The 22,400-nt window shown below is 44.2% G+C and overlaps 2 protein-coding genes across 2 annotated transcripts in view; one reads left to right on the top strand and one right to left on the bottom strand.

Annotated features, from left to right (window-relative positions):
• The window catches only part of inpp4aa (inositol polyphosphate-4-phosphatase type I Aa), a 58,701-nt gene extending 55,146 nt beyond the window's left edge, over nt 1-3,555 (bottom strand). The window contains exon 1 of the mRNA XM_071354638.1: nt 3,538-3,555. The gene's annotated coding sequence lies outside the window, so the exon portion shown is untranslated. The remainder of the gene's footprint in view (nt 1-3,537) is intronic.
• A 298-nt stretch (nt 3,556-3,853) lies between these two features.
• Nucleotides 3,854-22,400, top strand: part of slc9a2 (solute carrier family 9 member 2) — a 39,545-nt gene continuing 20,998 nt past the window's right edge. Inside the window, exons 1-3 of the mRNA XM_071354635.1 lie at nt 3,854-4,487; nt 18,664-18,878; nt 19,201-19,449. Coding sequence (XP_071210736.1) covers nt 4,208-4,487; nt 18,664-18,878; nt 19,201-19,449 — 744 coding nt within the window. The 5' untranslated portion in view covers nt 3,854-4,207. The remainder of the gene's footprint in view (nt 4,488-18,663; nt 18,879-19,200; nt 19,450-22,400) is intronic.

Below are 22,400 nucleotides of genomic sequence, written 5' to 3'. Positions count from 1 at the left end.
AATACATTTCCAACAGTCTTGAAGGAGTTCCCACATATGCTGAGCACTAGTTGGCTGCTTTTTTCTTGGCCCAAGTAAGTCTCTTCTTATTATTGAGGTCCTTTAGTAGTGGTTTCTTTGCAGCAATTCGACCATGTTGGCCTGATTCACGTAGTCTCCTTTGAACAGTTGATGTTGAGATGTGTCTGTTACTTGAACTCTGTGAAGCATTTATTTGGGGTGCAATTTCTGAGACTGGTAACTAATAAATGTATCCTCCGCAGCAGAGGTAACTCTGAGTCTTCCTTTCCTGTGGCGGTCCTCATGAGAGCCAGTTTCATCATAGCACTTGATGGTTTTTGCGACTGCATTTGAAGAAACTTTCAAAGTTCTTGACATTTTCCAGATTGACTGACCCTCATGTCTTAAAGTAATGATGGACTGTCATTTCTCTTTGCTTATTTGAGCTGTTCTTGCCATACAATGGAGTTGGTCTTTTACCAAATAGGGCCATCTTCTGTATACCACCCCTACCTTGTCACAACACAACTGATTGGAAAGAAATTCCACAAATTAACTTTTAACAGGGCACACCTGTTAATTTAAATGCATTCCAGGTGACTACCTCATGAAGCTGGTTGAGATAATGCCAAGATTATGTAAAGCTGTCATCAAGTCAAAGGGTGGCTACTTTGAAGAATCTCAAATATAAAATACATTTTGATTTGTTTTACACTTTTTCGGTTACTACATGATTCCATATGTGTTATTTCATATTTTTGATGCCTTTACTATTATTCTACAATGTAGAAAAAAGTAAAAAATAAAGAAAATCCGTTGAATGAGTAGGTGTGTCCAAACTTTTGATTGAAAACATTTTCCTTAAAGTATATATTTTTTATATTACTAATGTTACTGTCCCCGCTACAACAACAAAAATACTTAAATACATGTAATTTAGTCCTTGAAATATTTAATTGAAATACTGTAGAATTCCATTCGTTCCTATGGAGGACTGTGCCTTCTGGCAAGTTCCAATATGGCCGACCGGGGCTTCAAAGCCTCTCAATAGTTAATACATAGCACCTGCAGTCCAGGGTTTATGTACAGGACTCGCCCTAGCCCACGCTCCAAGTGACACATTTCGATTTAACCCTCCGTCTGCAGTCAGTTTTGTGCATAATACATTATGGTGATGTTGTGACTGACATAAACTAGATTTCCATCCCATTTGCCACAGATTTCCGTGCCAATATTCTAAAATCTGCATAAAACAATATGCATATTTTCCCACCAGATGTTTCCATCAAACTGACTTATTTCCGATAAAAGGCTGTGCGTGATGACGTAGTGCACATAAAAAACTTTTGCGTTTAAATTCCCATGTACTGAATGAAAAATACAAGTTAAAATGGTTTTCATCGCATTTTGAACTCGAATTATGTTTTAGTCACAGAAACTGTTGCGTTATATAGCAAATGTGCCCACTCTGGTCTTGGTACATGCGCTCTAGCCAACAACTCACAAATACAGTGCGGGTAAGGTACCTACATTATGAGATTATTATGGATAAGAGCAATATTATTTGTATTTGTCAAACGGCAGTCAAGCATCGATCATCATGTCACCAGAAAAAGACCCTCGACATTCATTGGAAAGGAGCATCACCTTCCACATTCACCATCTCTGAAGTTCATCATCATTTATTTAATCTGTAGCCTAATAAACTGCATGCTTTCCCAAGTCATAGTGGGATGACCACACAGCATATCATCGAATGACTCCAAATGTACTTCGATATGATGGTTATTATATCAATATTTGCGCTTAAATGCGTTTCCACCACCATTTCTCTCATGTCGAATAAACAAATTGTCTGTTGGCATTCATACAATTGAACCGGCATTTCCTGTTTCCATCAGCCAGCCCGGTTATGACTTTTCATGCGTTAAATAATTATTAATCTACATGAAATGGTTGGATGGAAATTCCACATTTACTACAGGCCTAAATGAGATTAAATGAAAAATATGTTGCTTATTCGTTTGTAGCAATTTTATTGTTTTTCGGGCAACATTTGATGATTGACAAATATTATACTTCTAGGGGACGGGGATGTTTACTCTTTCTGGGCATCACTAGTGTTTTGCCCACTAGATGACATCTGCAATTCTACAGCCATCTTGTGGTGTATGTTGGCTATTGCTATTCTATCATAGGCAATGCGCAGTCCTACAAATATGCACGGATTTACATTTTTACCCACTGTCCCCCATTTGTAGCAGTGGCATACCGCGGCCCTGCAAGATCTGAGAAAGCCTACATAATTCTACACATTCTACACAAAGAAAAACATTTGCAGTCTTATAGCCAGTGATGTAAAGTACTTAAGTAAAAATACTTTAAAGTACTACTTAAGTCGTTTTTTGGGGTATCTGTACATTACTTTACTATGTATATTTTTGTCAACTTTTATTTCACTACATTCCTAAAGAAAATATTGTACTTTTTACTCCATACATTTTCCCTGACAACCAAAAGTACTCGTTACATTTTGAACACTTAGCAGGACAGAAAAATTATCAAATTCACACACTTATCAAGATAACACCTGGTCATCCCTACTGCCTCTGGCCTTGCAGACTCACTAAACCCAAATATATATTTTGTAAATAATGTCTGAGTGTTGGAGAGTGCCCCTGGCTATCCTTAAAAACAAGAAAATGTGGCTGTGTGCTTTGCTTAATATAAGGAATTTTCAATAATTTATACTTTTACTTTTGATAGTTAAGTATATTTTAGCAATTACATTTACTTTTGATATTTAAGTATATTTTAAACCAAATAGTTTTAGACTTTTACTCAAGTAGTATTTTACTGGCTGACTTTCACTTTTACTTGAGTAACTTTCTGTTAAGGTATCTATACTTTTACTCAAGTAGTATTTTACTGTCTGACTTTCACTTTTACTTGAGTAACTTTCTATTAAGGTATCTATACTTTTACTCAAGTAGTATTTTACTGGCTGACTTTCACTTTTACTTGAGTAACTTTCTGTTAAGGTTTCTATACTTTTACTCAAGTATCACAATTGGGTACTTTTTCCTCCACTGCTTATAGCTAATCTCATGCTATTCTACACATATTGCCGTGAGGCAGAGAGTAAAATGTGCAGTTTTACAGCTAATCTCCTGCAATTCAAATCATTTTTGACATGGCTTATGACAGGGTGGCCATCAAATTACTAGAGGGGCTATGTCATAAACCCTTGAAGTTCAAAAATGGGGTGAAAATGGTACTATTATTATTATTGTAGCTAATTATTAAATAGCGAATTATTGTCAACCTAAAATATTGCCATATAATTATAAATACAGTTTACACAGGTTTTATACAAATGTCTGTATAAATAGCCTTAAAATATATGTAAACAGACAATAAATGTCTACAGTTTTTAATTGGAAAGCTGTAAGTACTATTATCAAATCAAGCCAATGATTTGTAGGCTAATAAGAGCTTAATATGGCCGATATGAATATCAGCTTGAAAAAGGCCTACCCAGGTAAGTCCTTCCACTCCAGGCTACAGCTGAGGTTGTGAGGCCCTCTTGGAGCTTTTTTCATTTGGTTTATATTGTTCCATTCCTTTGTTTAGCAGCAGTACAGTTGAAACTTGAAACCCAGGCCCCGAAACTATGAGAAAAGAAAAGTGCCCATTGAATAGCCTATAGGCCTACCGAAACTTCAGTGACCGAAAGACAATCAGACGGTCCTTTGTAATTTTCCTGAGGGCTGCTCCAATCAGAACCGTTCCGGGCCGCGCCCAGCCCCTATCGGAATGGGCGTTCACGCGCCACAGGTGCAGGTAGCAGATAGGTAGTAGTCAAGGGTTGTCATCAGCAAAAATAGTCCGTTTTGGAGAAACACTTTGTTTGGCAAACTGGAATGTGTTCTATCCTACAGTGTTTATTTTAAGCATAGAAGTATAGTATATTGTATCATTGTTTTATTGAGGATTGCACTCTTGACTTTGTAATAAATAATGGCATTTGGGGAAGTTTGGAGTTCATGAAGTGCCACCGCAGTCCTCTGGGCTTTTGACTCCGTAGCCTTGGATGGAGTGAGTGCGTGCGTGAGGGGCTCAGCCACCCACCGACTTCTGTAGACTTCTTATAGCTCAAAGCTGCTTATCAATTCTCAATCAAGTAGGTTTTAAATATATTGGTTGTATGAGTACTATGGGAGGACTTAGCCAGATGAAACTGGCAGTTAACTTTTTAACCATCGGATTGGTTCTCCTTTGTCTACCATGTGGATCATACACGGAGATTCCACCCAAACCCCCTGGTTCGGTGACCGTCCTACCCCCTGTCAAGCCAGCGGGGGGTCCACAAGCGTTTCCCGACGCGGAGAACTCGAATCTCCCGGTCTTCACAATGGATTATCCCCGTATACAGGTGCCGTTTGAGGTCACGCTTTGGGTGCTGCTCGCGTCATTCGCCAAGATTGGTAAGCAAAGTAAACAACCATGGACAAACAACTCCGTGAGAAATAATACGAGGTAAGGTATTTGCCCGTTCAATCTTCAAGTCACCTCAGTTTCGTGGTAAGGTGTGACATTCCTGATGGGCAAGGGCATACTGTAGGGTTGACTCAGACGTTAGGGGACACACATTTTGCTATGGGGTTCGGCTGGCATGCAGATCCCATTTTTTTTGTAGTGAATTTTGAGAAAAGGATACAGACAAATATTAACTTACAATTGGGCACATTTACAGGGCTAATGGGGACCTTGCAGAGGGGCACTTACACTGGTACAGTCCAATCAGTCTTGGGGCCATGGCCTTTCATACTGTTATATATATTCGATTAAACATCCATTTTGTACTCTTTCTCTGCTACTGTATGATTCATTTATTAGTATTTTTCTCAGTTCCCCTATGTCAGGTTGTTACTACTGCTGCTCTACATACTGTATGGGTTGAGACTTAACATAATATTTTTAATGTATAATACAGTTTTTATACTGCGATAATAACCAGCAACATACACAGTTAAAAATTATTTTAATACAAAAACAAAGGTAGACATGAAAGGTCTAACGGAAATTAATCAAGCTCCACTACACAATAATACAGAAATATATAATCATGGGTGCCTCTTTCCTGCATGAAGTTAACACATGCAACAGACCCACTAGACTTAAAGAACAATTCCACCCCAAAGCTATCTTTTGGTATTTGTTTCATTAGTCCATTGTTGACATATTGCCAAAATGTTTTGCATGTCAGCGATCAAGTTTTCAAGATATATAACTTACAAAATACAGAAATCCAATCAAATCAAATCATACTTTATTTGTCACATGCGCCGAATACAACAAGTGTAGACCTTACCGTGAAATGCTTACTTACAAGCCCTTAACCAACAGTGCAGTTCAAGAAGAGTTAAGAAAATATTTACCAAATAAACTAAAGTAAAAAAGAATACAAAGTAACACAATGACATAACAATAACGAGGCTATATACAGGGGCTACCGTTACCGAGTCAGTGTGTGGGGGTACAGGTTAGAGGTAATTTGTACATGTAGGTAGGAGTGAAGTGATAATAAACAGTGAGTAGCAGCAGTGTACAAAACAATGTAATAGTCCGGTGGCCATTTGATTAGCTGTTCAGCAGCCTTATGGCTTGGGGGTAGAAGCTGTTAAGGAGCCTTTTGGTCCTATACTTGGCGCTCTGGTACCGCTTGCCATGCGGTAGCAGAGAAAACAGTCTATGACTTGGGTGACTGGAGTCTCTGACATTTTTATGGGCTTTCCTTTGACACTGTCTATTATATAGATTCTGGATGTCAGGAAGCTTTGCCTCAGTGGTGTACTGGTCCCGTACGCACTACCCTCTGTAGCGCCTTACGGTCAGATGCCAAACAGTTGCCATACCAGTGGGTGAATCAACCGGTCAGGATGCTCTCGATGGTGCAGCTCAATAACTTTTTGAGGATCTGGGGACCCATGCCAAATCTTTTCAGTCTCCTGAGGGGGAATAGGTTTAGTTGGGCTCTCTTCACGACTGTCTGGTGTGTTTGGACCATAATAGACCGTTGGTGATGTGGACATAAAGGAACTTGAAACTCTCGACCCGCTCCACTACAGCCCCGTAGATGTTAATGGGGGCCTGTTCGGCCCGCCTTTTCCTGTAATCCACGATCAGCTCCTTTGTCTTGCTCACATTTAGGGAGAGGTTGTTGTCCTGGCACTACACTGCCAGTTCTCTGAGCACCTCCCTATAGGCTGTCTCATCATTGTCAGTGATCAGGCCTACCACTGTTGTGTCATCAGCAAACTTAATGATGGTGTTGGAGTCGTGTTTGGCCACGCAGTCGTGGGTGAACAGGGAGTACAGGAGGGGACTAAGTACACACCCCTGAGGGGCCCCATTGTTGAGGATCAGTGTGGCAGACGTGTTGTTGCCTACCCTTACCACCTGGGGGCGGCCCGCCAGGAAGTCCAGGATCCAGTTGCAGAGGGAGGTGTTTAGTCCCAGGGTCCTTAGCTTAGTGATGAACTTCATGGGCACTACGGTGTTGAACGCTGAGCTGTAGTCAATGAACAGCATTCTCACATAGGTGTTCCTTTTGTCCAAGTGGGAAAGGGCAGTGTGGAGTGCTATTGAGATTGCGTCATCTGTGGATCTGTTGGGGCGGTATTCGAATTGGAGTGGGTCTAGGGTATCTGGGAGGATGCTGTTGATGTCAGCCATGACCAGCCTTTCAAAGCACTTCATGGCTACTGACATGAGTGCTACGGGGCGGTAATCATTTAGGCAGGTTACCTTCGCTTCCTTGGGCACAGGGACTATGGTGGTCTGCTTGTAACATGTAGGTATTACAGACTCAGTCAGGGAGAGATTGAAAATGTCAGGGAAGACGCATGCTTTGAGTACACGTCCTGTTAACTTCTTTGGGCTACAATCCCGGTAACGGGATCGATATGACAACAGCCAGTGAAAGTGCAGGGAGCCAAATTCAAAAAACAGAAATCTCATAATTAAAATTCCTCAGACATACATACATGTGTCTAATACCATTTTAAAGGTCATCTTGTTGTTAATCCTACCAAAGTGTCCGATTTCAAATATGCTTTTCAGCGAAAGCACCACAAACGATTATGTTAGGTCACCACCAAGCCACAGAATAAGCACAGCCATTTTTCCAGCCAAAGATAGCAGTCACAAAAAGCACAAATAGAGATAAAATTAATCACTAACCTTTGATGATCTTCATCAGATGACACTCATAGGACTTCATGTTACACAATACATGTATGTTTTGTTTGAGTTCATATTTATATAAAAAAATCTGAGTTTGCATTGGCACGTTACATTCACTAGTTCCAAAAACATCCAGTGATTTTGCATAGCCACATCGTTTCAACAGAAATACTCATCATAAATGTAGATGATAATATAAGTTATACACATGGAATTATAGATATACCTCTCCTTAATGCAACCGCTGTGTCAGATTTCAAAAAAACTTTACGGAAAAAGCAAACCATGCAATAATCTGAGACGGCTCTCAGAACAATAGTCAAATTAGCCGCCATGTTGGATTCAACAGAAACCAGAAATTACATGATAAATGTTTCCTTACCTTTGATGATCTTCATCAGAATGCACTCCCAGGAATCCTAGGTCCACAATAAATGCTTGATTTGTTCGATAATGTCCGTTATTTATGTCCAATTAGCTACTTTTGATAGCGCGTTTGGTAAACAATTCCAAAGTCACGAAGCGCGTTCCCTAAAAGCTGACGAAATGTCCAAAAGTTCAGTAACAGTCAGTAGAAACATGTCAAACGATGTATTGAATCATTCTTTAGAATGTTGTTAACATAAATCTTGAATAACGTTCCAACCGGAGAATTACATTGACTTCAGATGAGCGATGGAACAGAGCTCCCTCTTATGTGAACGCGCATGGTGAAAGCATGCTCAGGTCATGGCAGACTTGACTAATTCCTCTCTCATTCGGCCCCCCTTCACAGTAGAGGCATCAGACAAAGTTCTACAGACTGTTGACATCTAGTGGAAGCCGTAGGAAGCGAAAACTTGTATCTCGCTGTGATTTCAATGGGATCTTGGTTGAAAATCGACCAGCCTCAGAATTTCCACTTCCTGTTTGGATTTTTTCTCAGGTTTTTGCCTGCCATATGAGTTCTGTTATACTCACAGACCTAATTCAAACAGTTTTAGAAACTTCAGAGTGTTTTCTATACAATACTAATAATAATATGCATATATTAGCAACTATGACTGAGGAGCAGGCAGTTTACTCTGGGCACCTCTGTGCACCTTTCATCCAAGCTACTCAATACTGCCCCTGCAGCCACAAGAAGTTAATCATCTGGCCCCACGGTTTTGTGAATGTTGACCTGTTTAAAGGTCTTGCTCACATCGGCTACCAAGAGCGTTATCACACAGTCACCCAGAACAGTTGGTGCTCCCGTGCATGCTTCAGTGTTGCTTGCCTCGAAGCGAGCATAAAAGGCATTTAGCTCGTCTGGCAGGTTCGCGTCACTGGGAAACTCGCGTCTGGGTTTCCCTTTGTAGTCCGTAATAGTTTTCAAGCCCTGCCACATCCGACGAGCGTCAGAGCCGGTGTCTTAATCCTGTATTGACGCTTTCCATGTTTGATGGTTCGTCTGAGGGCATAGCGGGATTTCTTATAGGTGTTCGGATTAGTGTCCCACTCCTTGAAAGCGTCAGCTCTAGCCTTTAGCTCGATGCGGATGTTGCCTGTAAACAATGGCTTCTGGTTGGGATATGTACGTACAGTCACTGTGGGGACAACGTCGGCGATGCACTTACTGTTGAAGCCAATGACTGAGGTGGTATACTCCTCAATGCTATTGGATGAATCCCGGAACATATTCCAGTCTGTGCTAGCAAAACAGTTCTGTAGCGTAGCATCCGCATCATCTGACCACTTCCGTATTTAACTAGTCAGTGGTACTTCCTGCTTTAGTTTTTGCTTGTAAGCAGGAATGAGGAGGATAGAATTATGGTCAGATTTGCCAAATGGAGGGCGGGGGTGAGCTTTGTATGCATCTCTGTGTATGGAGTGAAGGTGGTCTAGAGTTTTTTTCCCTCTGGTTACACATGTGGTTACACAGCATACCACCCTGCATACCACTGTTGGCTTGCTTCTGAAGCTAAGCAGGGTCGGTCCTGGTCAGTCCCTGGATGGGAGACCAGATGCTGCTGGAAGTGGTGTTGGAGGGCCAGTAGGAGGCACTCTTTCCTCTGGTCTAAAAAATATCCCAATGCCCCAGGGCAGTGATTGGGGACACTGCCCTGTGTAGGGTGCCGTCTTTCGGATGGGACGTTAAACGGGTGTCCGGACTCTCTGAGGTCATTAAAGATCCCATGGCACTTATCGTAAGAGTAGGGGTGTTAACCCCGGTGTCCTGGCTAAATTCCCAATCTGGCCCTCAAACCATCATGGTCACCTAATAATCCCCAGTTTATAATTGGCTCATTCATCCCCCTCCACTCCCCTGTAACTATTCCCCAGGTCGTTGCTGCAAATGAGAACGTGTTCTCAGTCAACTTACCTGGTAAAATAACGGTAAAATAAAAAAATAAAAAATAAAATAAATAAAAATGTGACGGGCTGGTAAAACTTTGGTAAAACTGATTTAAGTTTGCCTGCATTAAAGTCCCCGACCACTAGGAGGGCCACTTCTAGGTGAGCATTTTCTTGTTTGCTTATGGCCTTATAGAGTTGGATGAGTGCGGTCTTATAATGCCGGTATGATGCATTTTGTCTCTGTTAGCTTTGTATGCGTTAGCCTAGCCTACCTGTTGTTATTAAAAGCACCACTTTATATCATTATTCACACACTCAGAATTTGCTGCTTCATGTTCAGTAGACTACCTCTCCTCTCTTAGTTGAGGGTGCGAGATCAAGGGTGCCTAGTATGTGTGTGTGGTCTGAATGAAATAGAGTAGGCTGCCTATGCATGGGCGGAGAATCACGTGGCAGTTATCTTTCCAAGGAAATTAACTTAAATATGAATAGATTATAGTTTACTACAGTGTCTGTCAATAAGTATTGATATTTATACATAATTGAAAAGGAAAAGGCCCAACGCGCGCATATGCTACCATGGTGAACGAGCATTGCGCCTTTTTATTTAATAAATAGATTGATTACACATTTATTTGTCTCTGTCTGAAAATCATCCTTCTGAAAGGGAGCTCGAGAGTGTCTGCTCTTGAGCTACAAACTCTGCTCTCTTCAAACTACGTCTAGATTATCGGCTGATATAGCCAGTAATACTGATAGCTTAATATAATGGGCCATGTGAGAATCTCTAGAAATGTTACCTATTTCTATGTTTGGTTTTGTGCATTTTGATATTGCTGGGACCATGGCTGGCAAGTGAGCTGTGTCACATACACCTACAATAACATTGCGGGACTGCAGGTGGGTTTGGGACCAGTTCTTGCAGTAGTGGGTGGGAGTCCAGCGGTGCGGGCGGATGCTGGGGGATGCAGTATGAAAAGCTTGACCAGTGGTACATCCATGATGAAGACTAAGGGAATATCTCCATTTCATGCTCTAAGCGTCCTCTCTCCTAATCTCTTTCTCAAAACCCATTGGATGAGAAAGCCAGAAGTCCCTCCCCTCTGACCTCCTCCAATGGGTTTTGAGAAGGCTACGAGGAGAGAGTACGCAAGGAGTATGAAATTGAGATCTTCCCCTAGGAAGTGATTGTGCAAGTAATTCTGTACTAGCAAGCAGGCATTCATGGATAAGAGCGTCTGCTAAATGACTTAAATGTAAATGTAATGATTTCAAAGCATTCACTGTCAGTTTTTCACACAGCCAGAACTACCCAGCTTTAGCTAGTTAGATAAAACCTGACACAGCTAGAAAACAACTCAACTGTAAATATAAAGCTAACTAAATAGCTACTAGCCAGGAGAAAGCCTATAGTTGTTCACGTTCATTCTAACATATCAAAATGTATTCACATTCATACACTTTTTACTTAAACTTTGTCGTTGCCAACAACAATTACGACAACACTTTATGTGCATAGTCCATCTGTAGATGCTCTATAGACTGTCAGTAACATTTCAACTAACTATCTACTAACCATAGCTCTAGCCCTAACCCTTATTCTAACCCTAAACTTAACCCTAACCCTAACCTTGACCCTTACCCTAAGTCTTATTCTAAAGCTAACGCTAACCGTAACCTTAGTGAACAGTTGCTTATCAACAGATCATTTGTTGATAGTATGTCCACAATTAGGCCTACTTTCCCTGGTACAGTGAGTAATGATGGTGGTGCTGAACAGTGCCACACTGCTTGGAACAACCCAGAGTGGGGTCATGGAAATGACTCAAGTTCCAGCAGCCGAGGCCTTTTCATAATAAAAGTCCCTCAACAATCTGGCAAATAATTTTCAAAATAAAAGTCTCGCAATTCTTATTTTTTTTTATTTGAGGGGACCATTTTACTTGCTTCAAACATTTGGGGGGACATGTCCCCACTGTTCCCCCGGCTCCTACACCCTTGCTGATGGGAATAAAAACATATTGGCAGTAGTAGAAGTTGCCATTTGACACAGATCTAGGGTTCATATATCTATCCTGACCTTAACCATTTGAGGGGGAAATGCAAAACTTACCATAACCTCTAGAGGAGACAGTGAGCTATCTCCCTTGCCCTTGCCATTAGATCGAATCCAAGATGGCGTAGCAGTCAGATGTCCTTTGTCCTCGTCCTGTCCCGTGTATATATTTTTTATATATTTTTCTTCGCATTTCTTTTTATATATATATTTTTTCTTCTTAAAAACTTAACTTCAAAACACTCTCCTGCAACCTACCTCACCAAATGTGGTGCGGATGTGTTTTTTTTTCTCCTCAAAGGTATTATTCACCTCATATCCGAAATCTAACAACAAAATGCTAGCCAGAAGTTAGCCAGCTCACAAGCTAACGTGAGTAGTTCAGCTAACCACAGCTAGCGCTTATCAGCTATCCTTTAGCTCGGAAAACTATTGCCAGTTTTGTACAACGCGACTCAGACCAGAGCATACCAGACCTATTTTCTCTCCATATCCCCGGATTTTTACCGCAAGCTCTGGACATTTACACCTGGATCTTGCAGCTAACTAGCTGCTATCCGAGTGACTATTGGCTAACATCAATTCCGGAGCAAACACCAATTATCCCGGAGCTAGCCAGCTGAAGAGTTCCATCAGCCACTCCTGGGCTACAATCACCTATCCGGACCCGTTTTACTGCCGATGCGGAGCCCCACCGGGCCTTCACGACTGGGATACCGACGTTATCTGCCCGAGGGAGTTATTCATCTAGCCAGAAGTTAGCCAGCTCACAAGCTAACGTGAGTAGTTCAGCTAACCACAGCTAGCGCTTATCAGCTATCCTTTAGCTCGGAAAACTATTGCCAGTTTTGTACAACGCGACTCAGACCAGAGCATACCAGACCTATTTTCTCTCCATATCCCCGGATTTTTACCGCAAGCTCTGGACATTTACACCTGGATCTTGCAGCTAACTAGCTGCTATCCGAGTGACTATTGGCTAACATCAATTCCGGAGCAAACACCAATTATCCCGGAGCTAGCCAGCTGAAGAGTTCCATCAGCCACTCCTGGGCTACAATCACCTATCCGGACCCGTTTTACTGCCGATGCGGAGCCCCACCGGGCCTTCACGACTGGGATACCGACGTTATCTGCCCGAGGGAGTTATTCAACTGGCCCCTCCATCGCGACGTAACCTGAACGCCCATATGCTAACTGCGGCCCGCTAATCGTTAGCTGTCTTGAGCATATCGGCTGCTATCTGAACAGGTCTATCGAACAATCTTACGCCGCGGGCTAGCTTAGTGGAGGCCTCACTGCTCCATCTACGGCTGCCCCCTGGACACTATGATCACTTGGCTACATAGCTGATGCTTGCTTGACTGTCCATTAATTCACGGTACTCCATTCCGTTTATTTGTGTTTTATCTGTCGGCTCTGTGCTTTAACTCAGGATCTGTGTGTAGTTAATCCGACCCTCTCTGCCTAGCCGTCGCCATTTTTACCTGCTGCTGCTGTGTTAACTGACTAGCTGCTGTTATCTCACCTGTTGTTTTAGCTAGCTCTCCCAATCAAGACCTGCAATCACTTTATGCCTTATTGTATGTCTCCCTCAAATATCAATATGCCTTGCATACTGTTGTTCAGGCTAGTTATCATTGTTTTGGTTTGCAATGGACCCCGTAGTTCCACTCTCCGTACCTCCGATACCCCCTTTGTCCCACCCCCCACACATGCGGTGACCTCACCCATTGAGACCAGCATGTCCAGAGATACAACCTCTCTTATCATCACCCAGTGCCTGGGCTTGCCTCCGCTGTACCCACGCCCCACCATACCCCTGTCTGCACATTATGCCCAGAATCTATTCTACCACGCCCATAAATCTGCTCCTTTTATTCTTTGTCCCCAACGCTCTAGGCGACCAGTTTTGATAGCCTTTAGCCGCACCCTCATCCTACTACTCCTCTGTTCCTCGGGTGATGTGGAGGTAAACCCAGGCCCTGCATGTCCCCAGTCACCCTCATTTGTTGACTTCTGTGATCGAAAAAGCCTTGGCCTCATGCATGTCAACATCAGAAGCCTCCTCCCTAAGTTTGCCTTACTCACCGCTTTAGCACACTCTGCCAACCCTGATGTCCTTGCCGTGTCCGAATCCTGGCTTAGGAAGGCCACCAAAAATTCTGAGATTTCCATACCCAACTATAACACTTTCCGTCAAGATAGAACTGCCAAAGGGGGAGGAGTTGCAATCTACTGCAGAGATAGCCTGCAAAGTTCTGTCATACTTTCCAGGTCTATGCCCAAACAGTTTGAACTTCTAATTTTAAAAATTAATCTCTCCAGAAATAAGTCTCTCACTGTTGCCGCCTGCTACCGACCCCCCTCAGCTCCCAGCTGTGCCCTGGACACCATCTGTGAATTGATCGCTCCCCATCTAGCTTCAGAGTTTGTTCTGTTAGGTGACCTAAACTGGGATATGCTTAACACCCCGGCAGTCCTACAATCCAAGCTTGATGCCCTCAATCTCACACAAATCATCAAGGAACCCACCAGGTACAACCCTAAATCCGTAAACATGGGCACCCTAATAGACATTATCCTGACCAACCTGCCCTCCAAATACACCTCTGCTGTCTTCAATCAAGATCTCAGTGATCACTGCCTCATTGCCTGTATCCGCCACGGGTCCGCGGTCAAACGACCACCCCTCATCACTGTCAAACGCTCCCTAAAACACTTCTGCGAGCAGGCCTTTCTAATCGACCTGGCCCGGGTACCCTGGAAGGATATTGACCTCATCCCGTCAGTTGAGGATGCCTGGTCATTCTTTAAATGTTACTTCCTCACCATATTAGACAAGCATGCTCCGTTCAAAAAATGCAGAACCAAGAACAGATATAGCCCTTGGTTCACTCCAGACCTGACTGCCCTCGACCAGCACAAAAACATCCTGTGGCGAACTGCAATAGCATCGAAGAGCCCCCGCGATATGCAACTGTTCAGGGAAGTCAGGAACCAATACACGCAGTCAGTCAGGAAAGCAAAGGCCAGCTTTTTCAAGCAGAAATTTGCATCCTGTAGCTCTAACTCCAAAAAGTTCTGGGATACTGTAAAGTCCATGGAGAACAAGAGCACCTCCTCCCAGCTGCCCACTGCACTGAGGCTAGGTAACATGGTCACCACCGATAAATCCGTGATAATCGAAGACTTCAACAAGCATTTCTCAATGGCTGGCCATGCCTTCCTCCTGGCGACTCCAACCTTGGCCAACAGCCCCGCCCCCTCCGCTGCTACTCGCCCAAGCCTCCCCAGCTTCTCCTTTACCCAAATCCAGATAGCAGATGTTCTGAAAGAGCTGGAAAACCTGGACCCATACAAATCAGCTGGGCTTGACAATCTGGACCCCCTATTTCTGAAACTGTCCGCCGCCATTGTCGCACCCCCTATCACCAGCCTGTTCAACCTCTCCTTCGTATCATCTGAGATCCCCAAGGATTGGAAAGCTGCCGCGGTCATCCCCCTCTTCAAAGGGGGAGACACCCTGGACCCAAACTGTTACAGACCTATATCCATCCTGCCCTGCCTATCTAAGGTCTTCGAAAGCCAAGTCAACAAACAGATCACTGACCATCTCGAATCCCACCGTACCTTCTCCGCTGTGCAATCCGGTTTCCGAGCCGGTCATGGGTGCACCTCAGCCACGCTCAAGGTACTAAACGATATCATAACCGCCATCGATAAAAGACATTACTGTGCAGCCGTCTTCATCGACCTGGCCAAGGCTTTCGACTCTGTCAATCACCATATTCTTATCGGCAGACTCAGTAGCCTCGGTTTTTCTAATGACTGCCTTGCCTGGTTCACCAACTACTTTGCAGACAGAGTTCAGTGTGTCAAATCGGAGGGCATGTTGTCCGGTCCTCTGGCAGTCTCTATGGGGGTACCACAGGGTTCAATTCTCGGGCCGACTCTTTTCTCTGTATACATCAATGATGTTGCTCTTGCTGCGGGCGATTCCCTGATCCACCTCTACGCAGACGACACCATTCTATATACTTCCGGCCCTTCCTTGGACACTGTACTATCTAACCTCCAAACGAGCTTCAATGCCATACAACACTCCTTCCGTGGCCTCCAACTGCTCTTAAACGCTAGTAAAACCAAATGCATGCTTTTCAACCGTTCGCTGCCTGCACCCGCACGCCCGACTAGCATCACCACCCTGGACGGTTCCGACCTAGAATATGTGGACATCTATAAGTACCTAGGTGTCTGGCTAGACTGCAAACTCTCCTTCCAGACTCATATCAAACATCTCCAATCCAAAATCAAAGCAAGAATCGGCTTTCTATTCCGCAACAAAGCCTCCTTCACTCACGCCGCCAAACTTACCCTAGTAAAACTGACTATCCTACCGATCCTCGACTTCGGCGATGTCATCTACAAAATAGCTTCCAATACTCTACTCAGCAAACTGGATGCAGTTTATCACAGTGCCATTCGTTTTGTTACTAAAGCACCTTATACGACCCACCACTGCGACCTGTATGCCCTAGTCGGCTGGCCCTCGCTACATGTTCGTCGTCAGACCCACTGGCTCCAGGTCATCTACAAGGCTATGCTAGGTAAAGTGCCGCCTTATCTCAGTTCACTGGTCACGATGGCTACACCCACCCGCAACACGCGCTCCAGCAGGTGTATCTCACTGATCATCCCTAAAGCCAAAACCTCATTTGGACGCCTTTCCTTCCAGTTCTCTGCTGCCTGCGACTGGAACGAATTGCAAAAATCTCTGAAGTTGGAGACTTTTATCTCCCTCAACAACTTTAAAAATCTGCTATCCGAGCAGCTAACCGATCGCTGCAGCTGTACATAGTCCATCTGTAAACTACCCACCCAATTTACCTACCTCACCACCCATACTGCTTTTATTTATTTACTTTTCTGCTCTTTTGCACACCAGTATCTCTTCTTGCACATGATCATCTGATGATTTATCACTCCAGTGTTAATCTGCTAAATTGTAATTATTCGATTTATTGCCTACCTCATGCCTTTTGCACACATTGTATATAGATTCTCTTTTTTTTTTTTTTTTTCTACCATGTTATTGACTTGTTTATTGTTTACTCCATGTGTAACTCTGTGTTGTCTGTTCACACTGCTATGCTTTATCTTGGCCAGGTCGCAGTTGCAAATGAGAACTTGTTCTCAACTAGCCTACCTGGTTAAATAAAGGTGAAATAAAATTAAAAAAAATATATAAAAAAATGTATACCATTCATAATATAAAATAATGTAATATATGACATTTAGCAGACACTTTTATCCAAAGCGACTTACAGTTATGCATGCATACATTATTTAGATATGGGTAGTCCTGGGAATCCAGTCCACTATCCTGGCGTTGCAAGCACCATGCTCTATCAACAACTCTTGAGTTACAGAGGACAAAGTACCACATGCTATATGTGTACTTATAAACTGGGTGGTTTGAGCCCTGAATGCTGATTGGCTGACAGCCGTGGTATATCAGACCATATACTACGGGTATGACAAAACATTTATTTTTACTGCTCTAGTTACATTGGTAACCAGTTTATAATAGCAATAAGGCACTTCGGGGGTTTGTGGGATATGGCCAATTTACCACGACTAAGGGCTGTATCCAGGCACTACGCGTTGCGTCATACATAAGAACACCCCTTAGCCATGGTACATTGGCCATATAGCACACCCCCTCGTGCCTTATTGCTTAAATGTAAACCTCCTCATTCCCCATCTACGTTTGTCTCATGTGTAGGCCCATAAAGACCACAGGGTGTTCTAGAGCCTGGCATATACACTACATGACCAAAAGTATGTGGACACCTGCTCGTCGAACATCTCATTCCAAAATCATAGGCATTAATATGGAAGGCTTTCCACTAGAAGTTGGAACATTGCTGCAGGGACTTTCTTCCATTCAGCCACAAGAGCATTAGTGAGGTTAGGCACTGATGTTGGGCGATTAGGCCTGGCTCGCAGTCAGCGTTCCAATTCATCCCAAGGTGTTCGATGGGGTTGAGGTCAGGGCTCTGTGCAGGCGAGTCAAGTTCTTCCACACCGATCTCGACAAACCATTTCTGTATGGTCTTCGCTTTGTGGATGGGGGCATTGTTATGCTGATACAGCAAAGGGCCTTCCCCAAACTGTTGCCACAAATTTGGAAGCACAGAATCGTCCAGACTGGCACTGTATGCTGTAACGTTAAGATTTCCCTTCACTGGAACTAAGGGGCCTAGCCTGAACCATGAAAAACAGCCCCAGAACATTATTCCTCTTCCACCAAACTTTACAGTTGGCACTATGCGTTCGGACTGGTAGCGTTCTCCTGGCATCCACCAAACCCAGATTCGTCCGTCGGACTGTCAGATGGTGAAGCGTGATTGATTGCTCCAGAGAACGCGTTTCCACTGCTCCAGAGTCCAATGGCGATGAGCTTCATACCACTCCAGCCGACGCTTGGCATTGCGCATGGTGATCATAGGCTTGTGTGCGGCTGCTTGGCCATGGAAACCCATTTCATGGAGCTCCCAATGAACAGTTATTGTGCTGACGTTGCTTCCAGAGGAAGTTTGGAACTTGCTAGTGAGTGTTGCAACCGAGGATAGACGATTCAGCACTTGGCGGTCCCATTCTGTGAGCTTGTGTGGCCTACCACTTCACGGCTGAGCCGCTGTTGCTTCTAGATGTTTCCACTTCACAATAATAGTACTTACCGTTGACTGGGGCATCTTTAGCAGGGCATAAATTTTACAAACTGACTTGTTGGAAAGGTGGCATCCTATGACGGTGCCACGTTGAATGTCACTGATCTCTTCATTAAAGCCATTCTACCACCAGTGTTTGTCTATGGAGATTGCATGGCTGTGTGCTTGATTTTATACACCTGTCAGCAACGGATGTGGCTGAAATAGCCGAAACCATTCATTTGAAGGGGTGTCCACATACTTTTGTATATATAGAGTATCTGTCATGTACAGTATCTGACCTTCAACCTCTTTCTCTCACAGGTTTCCATGTATACCACAAGATTACCTTCTGGGTCCCAGAGTCATGTCTCCTGATCAGTATTGGGCTGATCGTAGGGGCCATCATGCACTCTGTCCACGAGGAGCCCCCTGCTGTGCTCAGCTACAACGTATTCTTCCTCTTCATGCTGCCTCCCATCGTACTGGAGTCTGGATACTTTATGCCCACGCGACCGTTCTTCGAGAACGTGGGAACGGTACGATGGTTTTATGCGCTAATACCAATATTAATTATGGTCTCTGGAGGGACTCAAGGGGCTGGTTTCCCTGACACTGATCAAGCCTATAGTCCTGGACTAATATGTGCTCTAATGTTAAAAAGGGCTCTAGTGCTTTTTATTCCTGGAATAGGTTTAATCTGTGTCTGGGAAAACTGACCCTAAGAATTAGCGTACATTTCAACCAATACAGAAATATACTTGCTTTATTCCATTCTGTTAGGTGAACCATTTGCCATATAATGATTCACTTGATGCCTCATTGAACAATGGAAGTTCCCATACCATCTTCTGCCTACAGGTGCTTTGGTTTGCGGTGGTGGGCACCCTGTGGAACAGCATTGGGATAGGGATGTCTCTGTATGCGGTGTGTCAGATCGAGGCGTTTGAGGTGCAGGACATTAACCTTCAGGAGAACATGCTGTTTGCTGCCATCATCTCAGCTGTGGACCCAGTGGCCGTGCTCAGCGTGTTCGAGGATGTCTCTGTCAACGAGCAGCTCTACATCGTGGTGTTTGGAGAGTGCCTGTTCAACGATGCTGTCACTGTGGTGAGTGTGTGCGTGTGTGTGTGTGTGTGTGTGTGTGTGTGTGTGTGTGTGTGTGTGTGTGTGTGTGTGTGTGTGTGTGTGTGTGTGTGTGTGTGTGTGTGTGTGTGTGTGTGTGTGTGTGTGTGTGTGTGTGTGTGTGTGTGTGTGTGTGTGTGTGTGTGTGTGTGTCAGATGTGCAGCACCCAATGAGTACATTGTTGTGTTCTGGAAATGCCTATTGAACAAGGTGTCCCTGTTGTGAGCAGTAGTACATCATGATTCTTGGCAGAGTGACTAACTGTACATGCAGGTGCAGACAGAATGGGAGATAGAAGGTTACAAAGAGACACGTGTTGCTACATGTGAAGTCAGCCTGTCTGGATAACTGCATTCTTTGGTTCTGTGCCTTTGACTGCTTGTTCTCATAACATGCCAATGACATCACACACCCCAGGCTGAGTGCTGTTTTATAGGTCAGCAAAGCACCAGAAACAAGACACTTAAACCGTTCCTAATGTGCTGGTGCTAGTGGCACAGTTTAGTGAGCGTAATTCAAAGCTTTGACAGACCGGTAGCCCTTCCAACCACATGCAACACTCAAACAAACATCCGTACTGTTGCTCCTTCCAGTCCCATGTCAACACAATGGTCATGTTCAAACTAAGTCTTAACGTGGATGAGAGGACCGAAGGAAGTATCAGGACCAGTCACTGAACTGCCGGCTTAGTGTCTATAATAGGTCCTTTCTCAATATGTATACTACCGTGCTCCCCCTGAGTCACTGGATGTTAATCAATATGTACACTACCGTGCTCCCCCTGAGTCACTGGATGTTAATCAATATATACACTACCGTGCTCCCCCTGAGTCACTGGATGTTTCTCAATATGTACACTACCGTGCTCCCCCTGAGTCACTGGATGTTTCTCAATAAGCATTTTACCGTGCTCCCCCTGAGTCACTGGATGTTTCTCAATATGCATACTACCGTGCTCCCCCTGAGTCATTGGATGTTAATCAATATATACACTACCGTGCTCCCCCTGAGTCACTGGATGTTTCTCAATATGTACACTACCGTGCTCCCCCTGAGTCACTGGATGTTTCTCAATATGCATACTACCGTGCTCCCCCTGAGTCACTGGATGTTAATCAATATATACACTACCGTGCTCCCCCTGAGTCACTGGATGTTTCTCAATATGTACACTACCGTGCTCCCCCTGAGTCACTGGATGTTAATCAATATGTACACTACCGTGCTCCCCCTGAGTCACTGGATGTTTCTCAATATGTACACTACCGTGCTCCTCCTGAGTCACTGGATGTTTCTCAATATGTACACTACCGTGCTCCCCCTGAGTCACTGGATGTTTCTCAATATGTACACTACCGTGCTCCCCCTGAGTCACTGGATGTTAATCAATATGTACACTACCGTGCTCCCCCTGAGTCACTGGATGTTAATCAATATGTACACTACCGTGCTCCTCCTGAGTCACTGGATGTTACTCAATATGTACACTACCGTGCTCCCCCTGAGTCACTGGATGTTTCTCAATATGTACACTACCGTGCTCCCCCTGAGTCACTGGATGTTTCTCAATATGCATACTACCGTGCTCCTCCTGAGTCACTGGATGTTTCTCAATATGTACACTACCGTGCTCTCCCTGAGTCACTGGATGTTAATCAATATGTACACTACCGTGCTCCCCCTGAGTCACTGGATGTTAATCAATATGTACACTACCGTGCTCCTCCTGAGTCACTGGATGTTTCTCAATATGTACACTACCGTGCTCCCCCTGAGTCACTGGATGTTTCTCAATATGTACACTACCGTGCTCCCCCTGAGTCACTGGATGTTTCTCAATATGTACACTACCGTGCTCCTCCTGAGTCACTGGATGTTTCTCAATATGTACACTACCGTGCTCCCCCTGAGTCACTGGATGTTTCTCATTATGTACACTACCGTGCTCCCCCTGAGTCACTGGATGTTTCTCAATATGTACACTACCGTGCTCCCCCTGAGTCACTGGATGTTTCTCAATATGTACACTACCGTGCTCCCCCTGAGTCACTGGATGTTTCTCAATATGTACACTACCGTGCTCCCCCTGAGTCACTGGATGTTTCTCAATATGTACACTACCGTGCTCCCCCTGAGTCACTGGATGTTTCTCAATATGTACACTACCGTGCTCCCCCTGAGTCACTGGATGTTTCTCAATATGTACACTACCGTGCTCCTCCTGAGTCACTGGATGTTTCTCAATATGTACACTACCGTGCTCCCCCTGAGTCACTGGATGTTTCTCATTATGTACACTACCGTGCTCCCCCTGAGTCACTGGATGTTTCTCAATATGTACACTACCGTGCTCCCCCTGAGTCACTGGATGTTTCTCAATATGTACACTACCGTGCTCCCCCTGAGTCACTGGATGTTTCTCAATATGTATACTACCGTGCTCCCCCTGAGTCACTGGATGTTTCTCAATATGTACACTACCGTGCTCCCCCTGAGTCACTGGATGTTAATCAATATGCATACTACCGTGCTCCCCCTGAGTCACTGGATGTTTCTCAATATGTACACTACCGTGCTCCCCCTGAGTCACTGGATGTTTCTCAATATGTACACTACCGTGCTCCCCCTGAGTCACTGGATGCTTCTCAATATGTACACTACCATGCTCCCCCTGAGTCACTGGATGTTAATCAATATGCATACTACCGTGCTCCCCCTGAGTCACTGGATGTTAATCAATATGTACACTACCGTGCTCCCCCTGAGTCACTGGATGTTTCTCAATATGTACACTACCGTGCTCCCCCTGAGTCACTGGATGCTTCTCAATATGTACACTACCGTGCTCCCCCTGAGTCACTGGATGTTAATCAATATGCATACTACCGTGCTCCCCCTGAGTCACTGGATGTTAATCAATATGTACACTACCGTG

The sequence above is a fragment of the Salvelinus alpinus genome, chromosome 20 (genome assembly GCF_045679555.1).
Source record: "Salvelinus alpinus chromosome 20, SLU_Salpinus.1, whole genome shotgun sequence".
Classification (NCBI taxonomy): Eukaryota; Metazoa; Chordata; class Actinopteri; order Salmoniformes; family Salmonidae; genus Salvelinus; species Salvelinus alpinus.
Note: the sequence above shows the minus strand (reverse complement) of the source record. Positions and strands in the feature narration are given on the sequence as shown.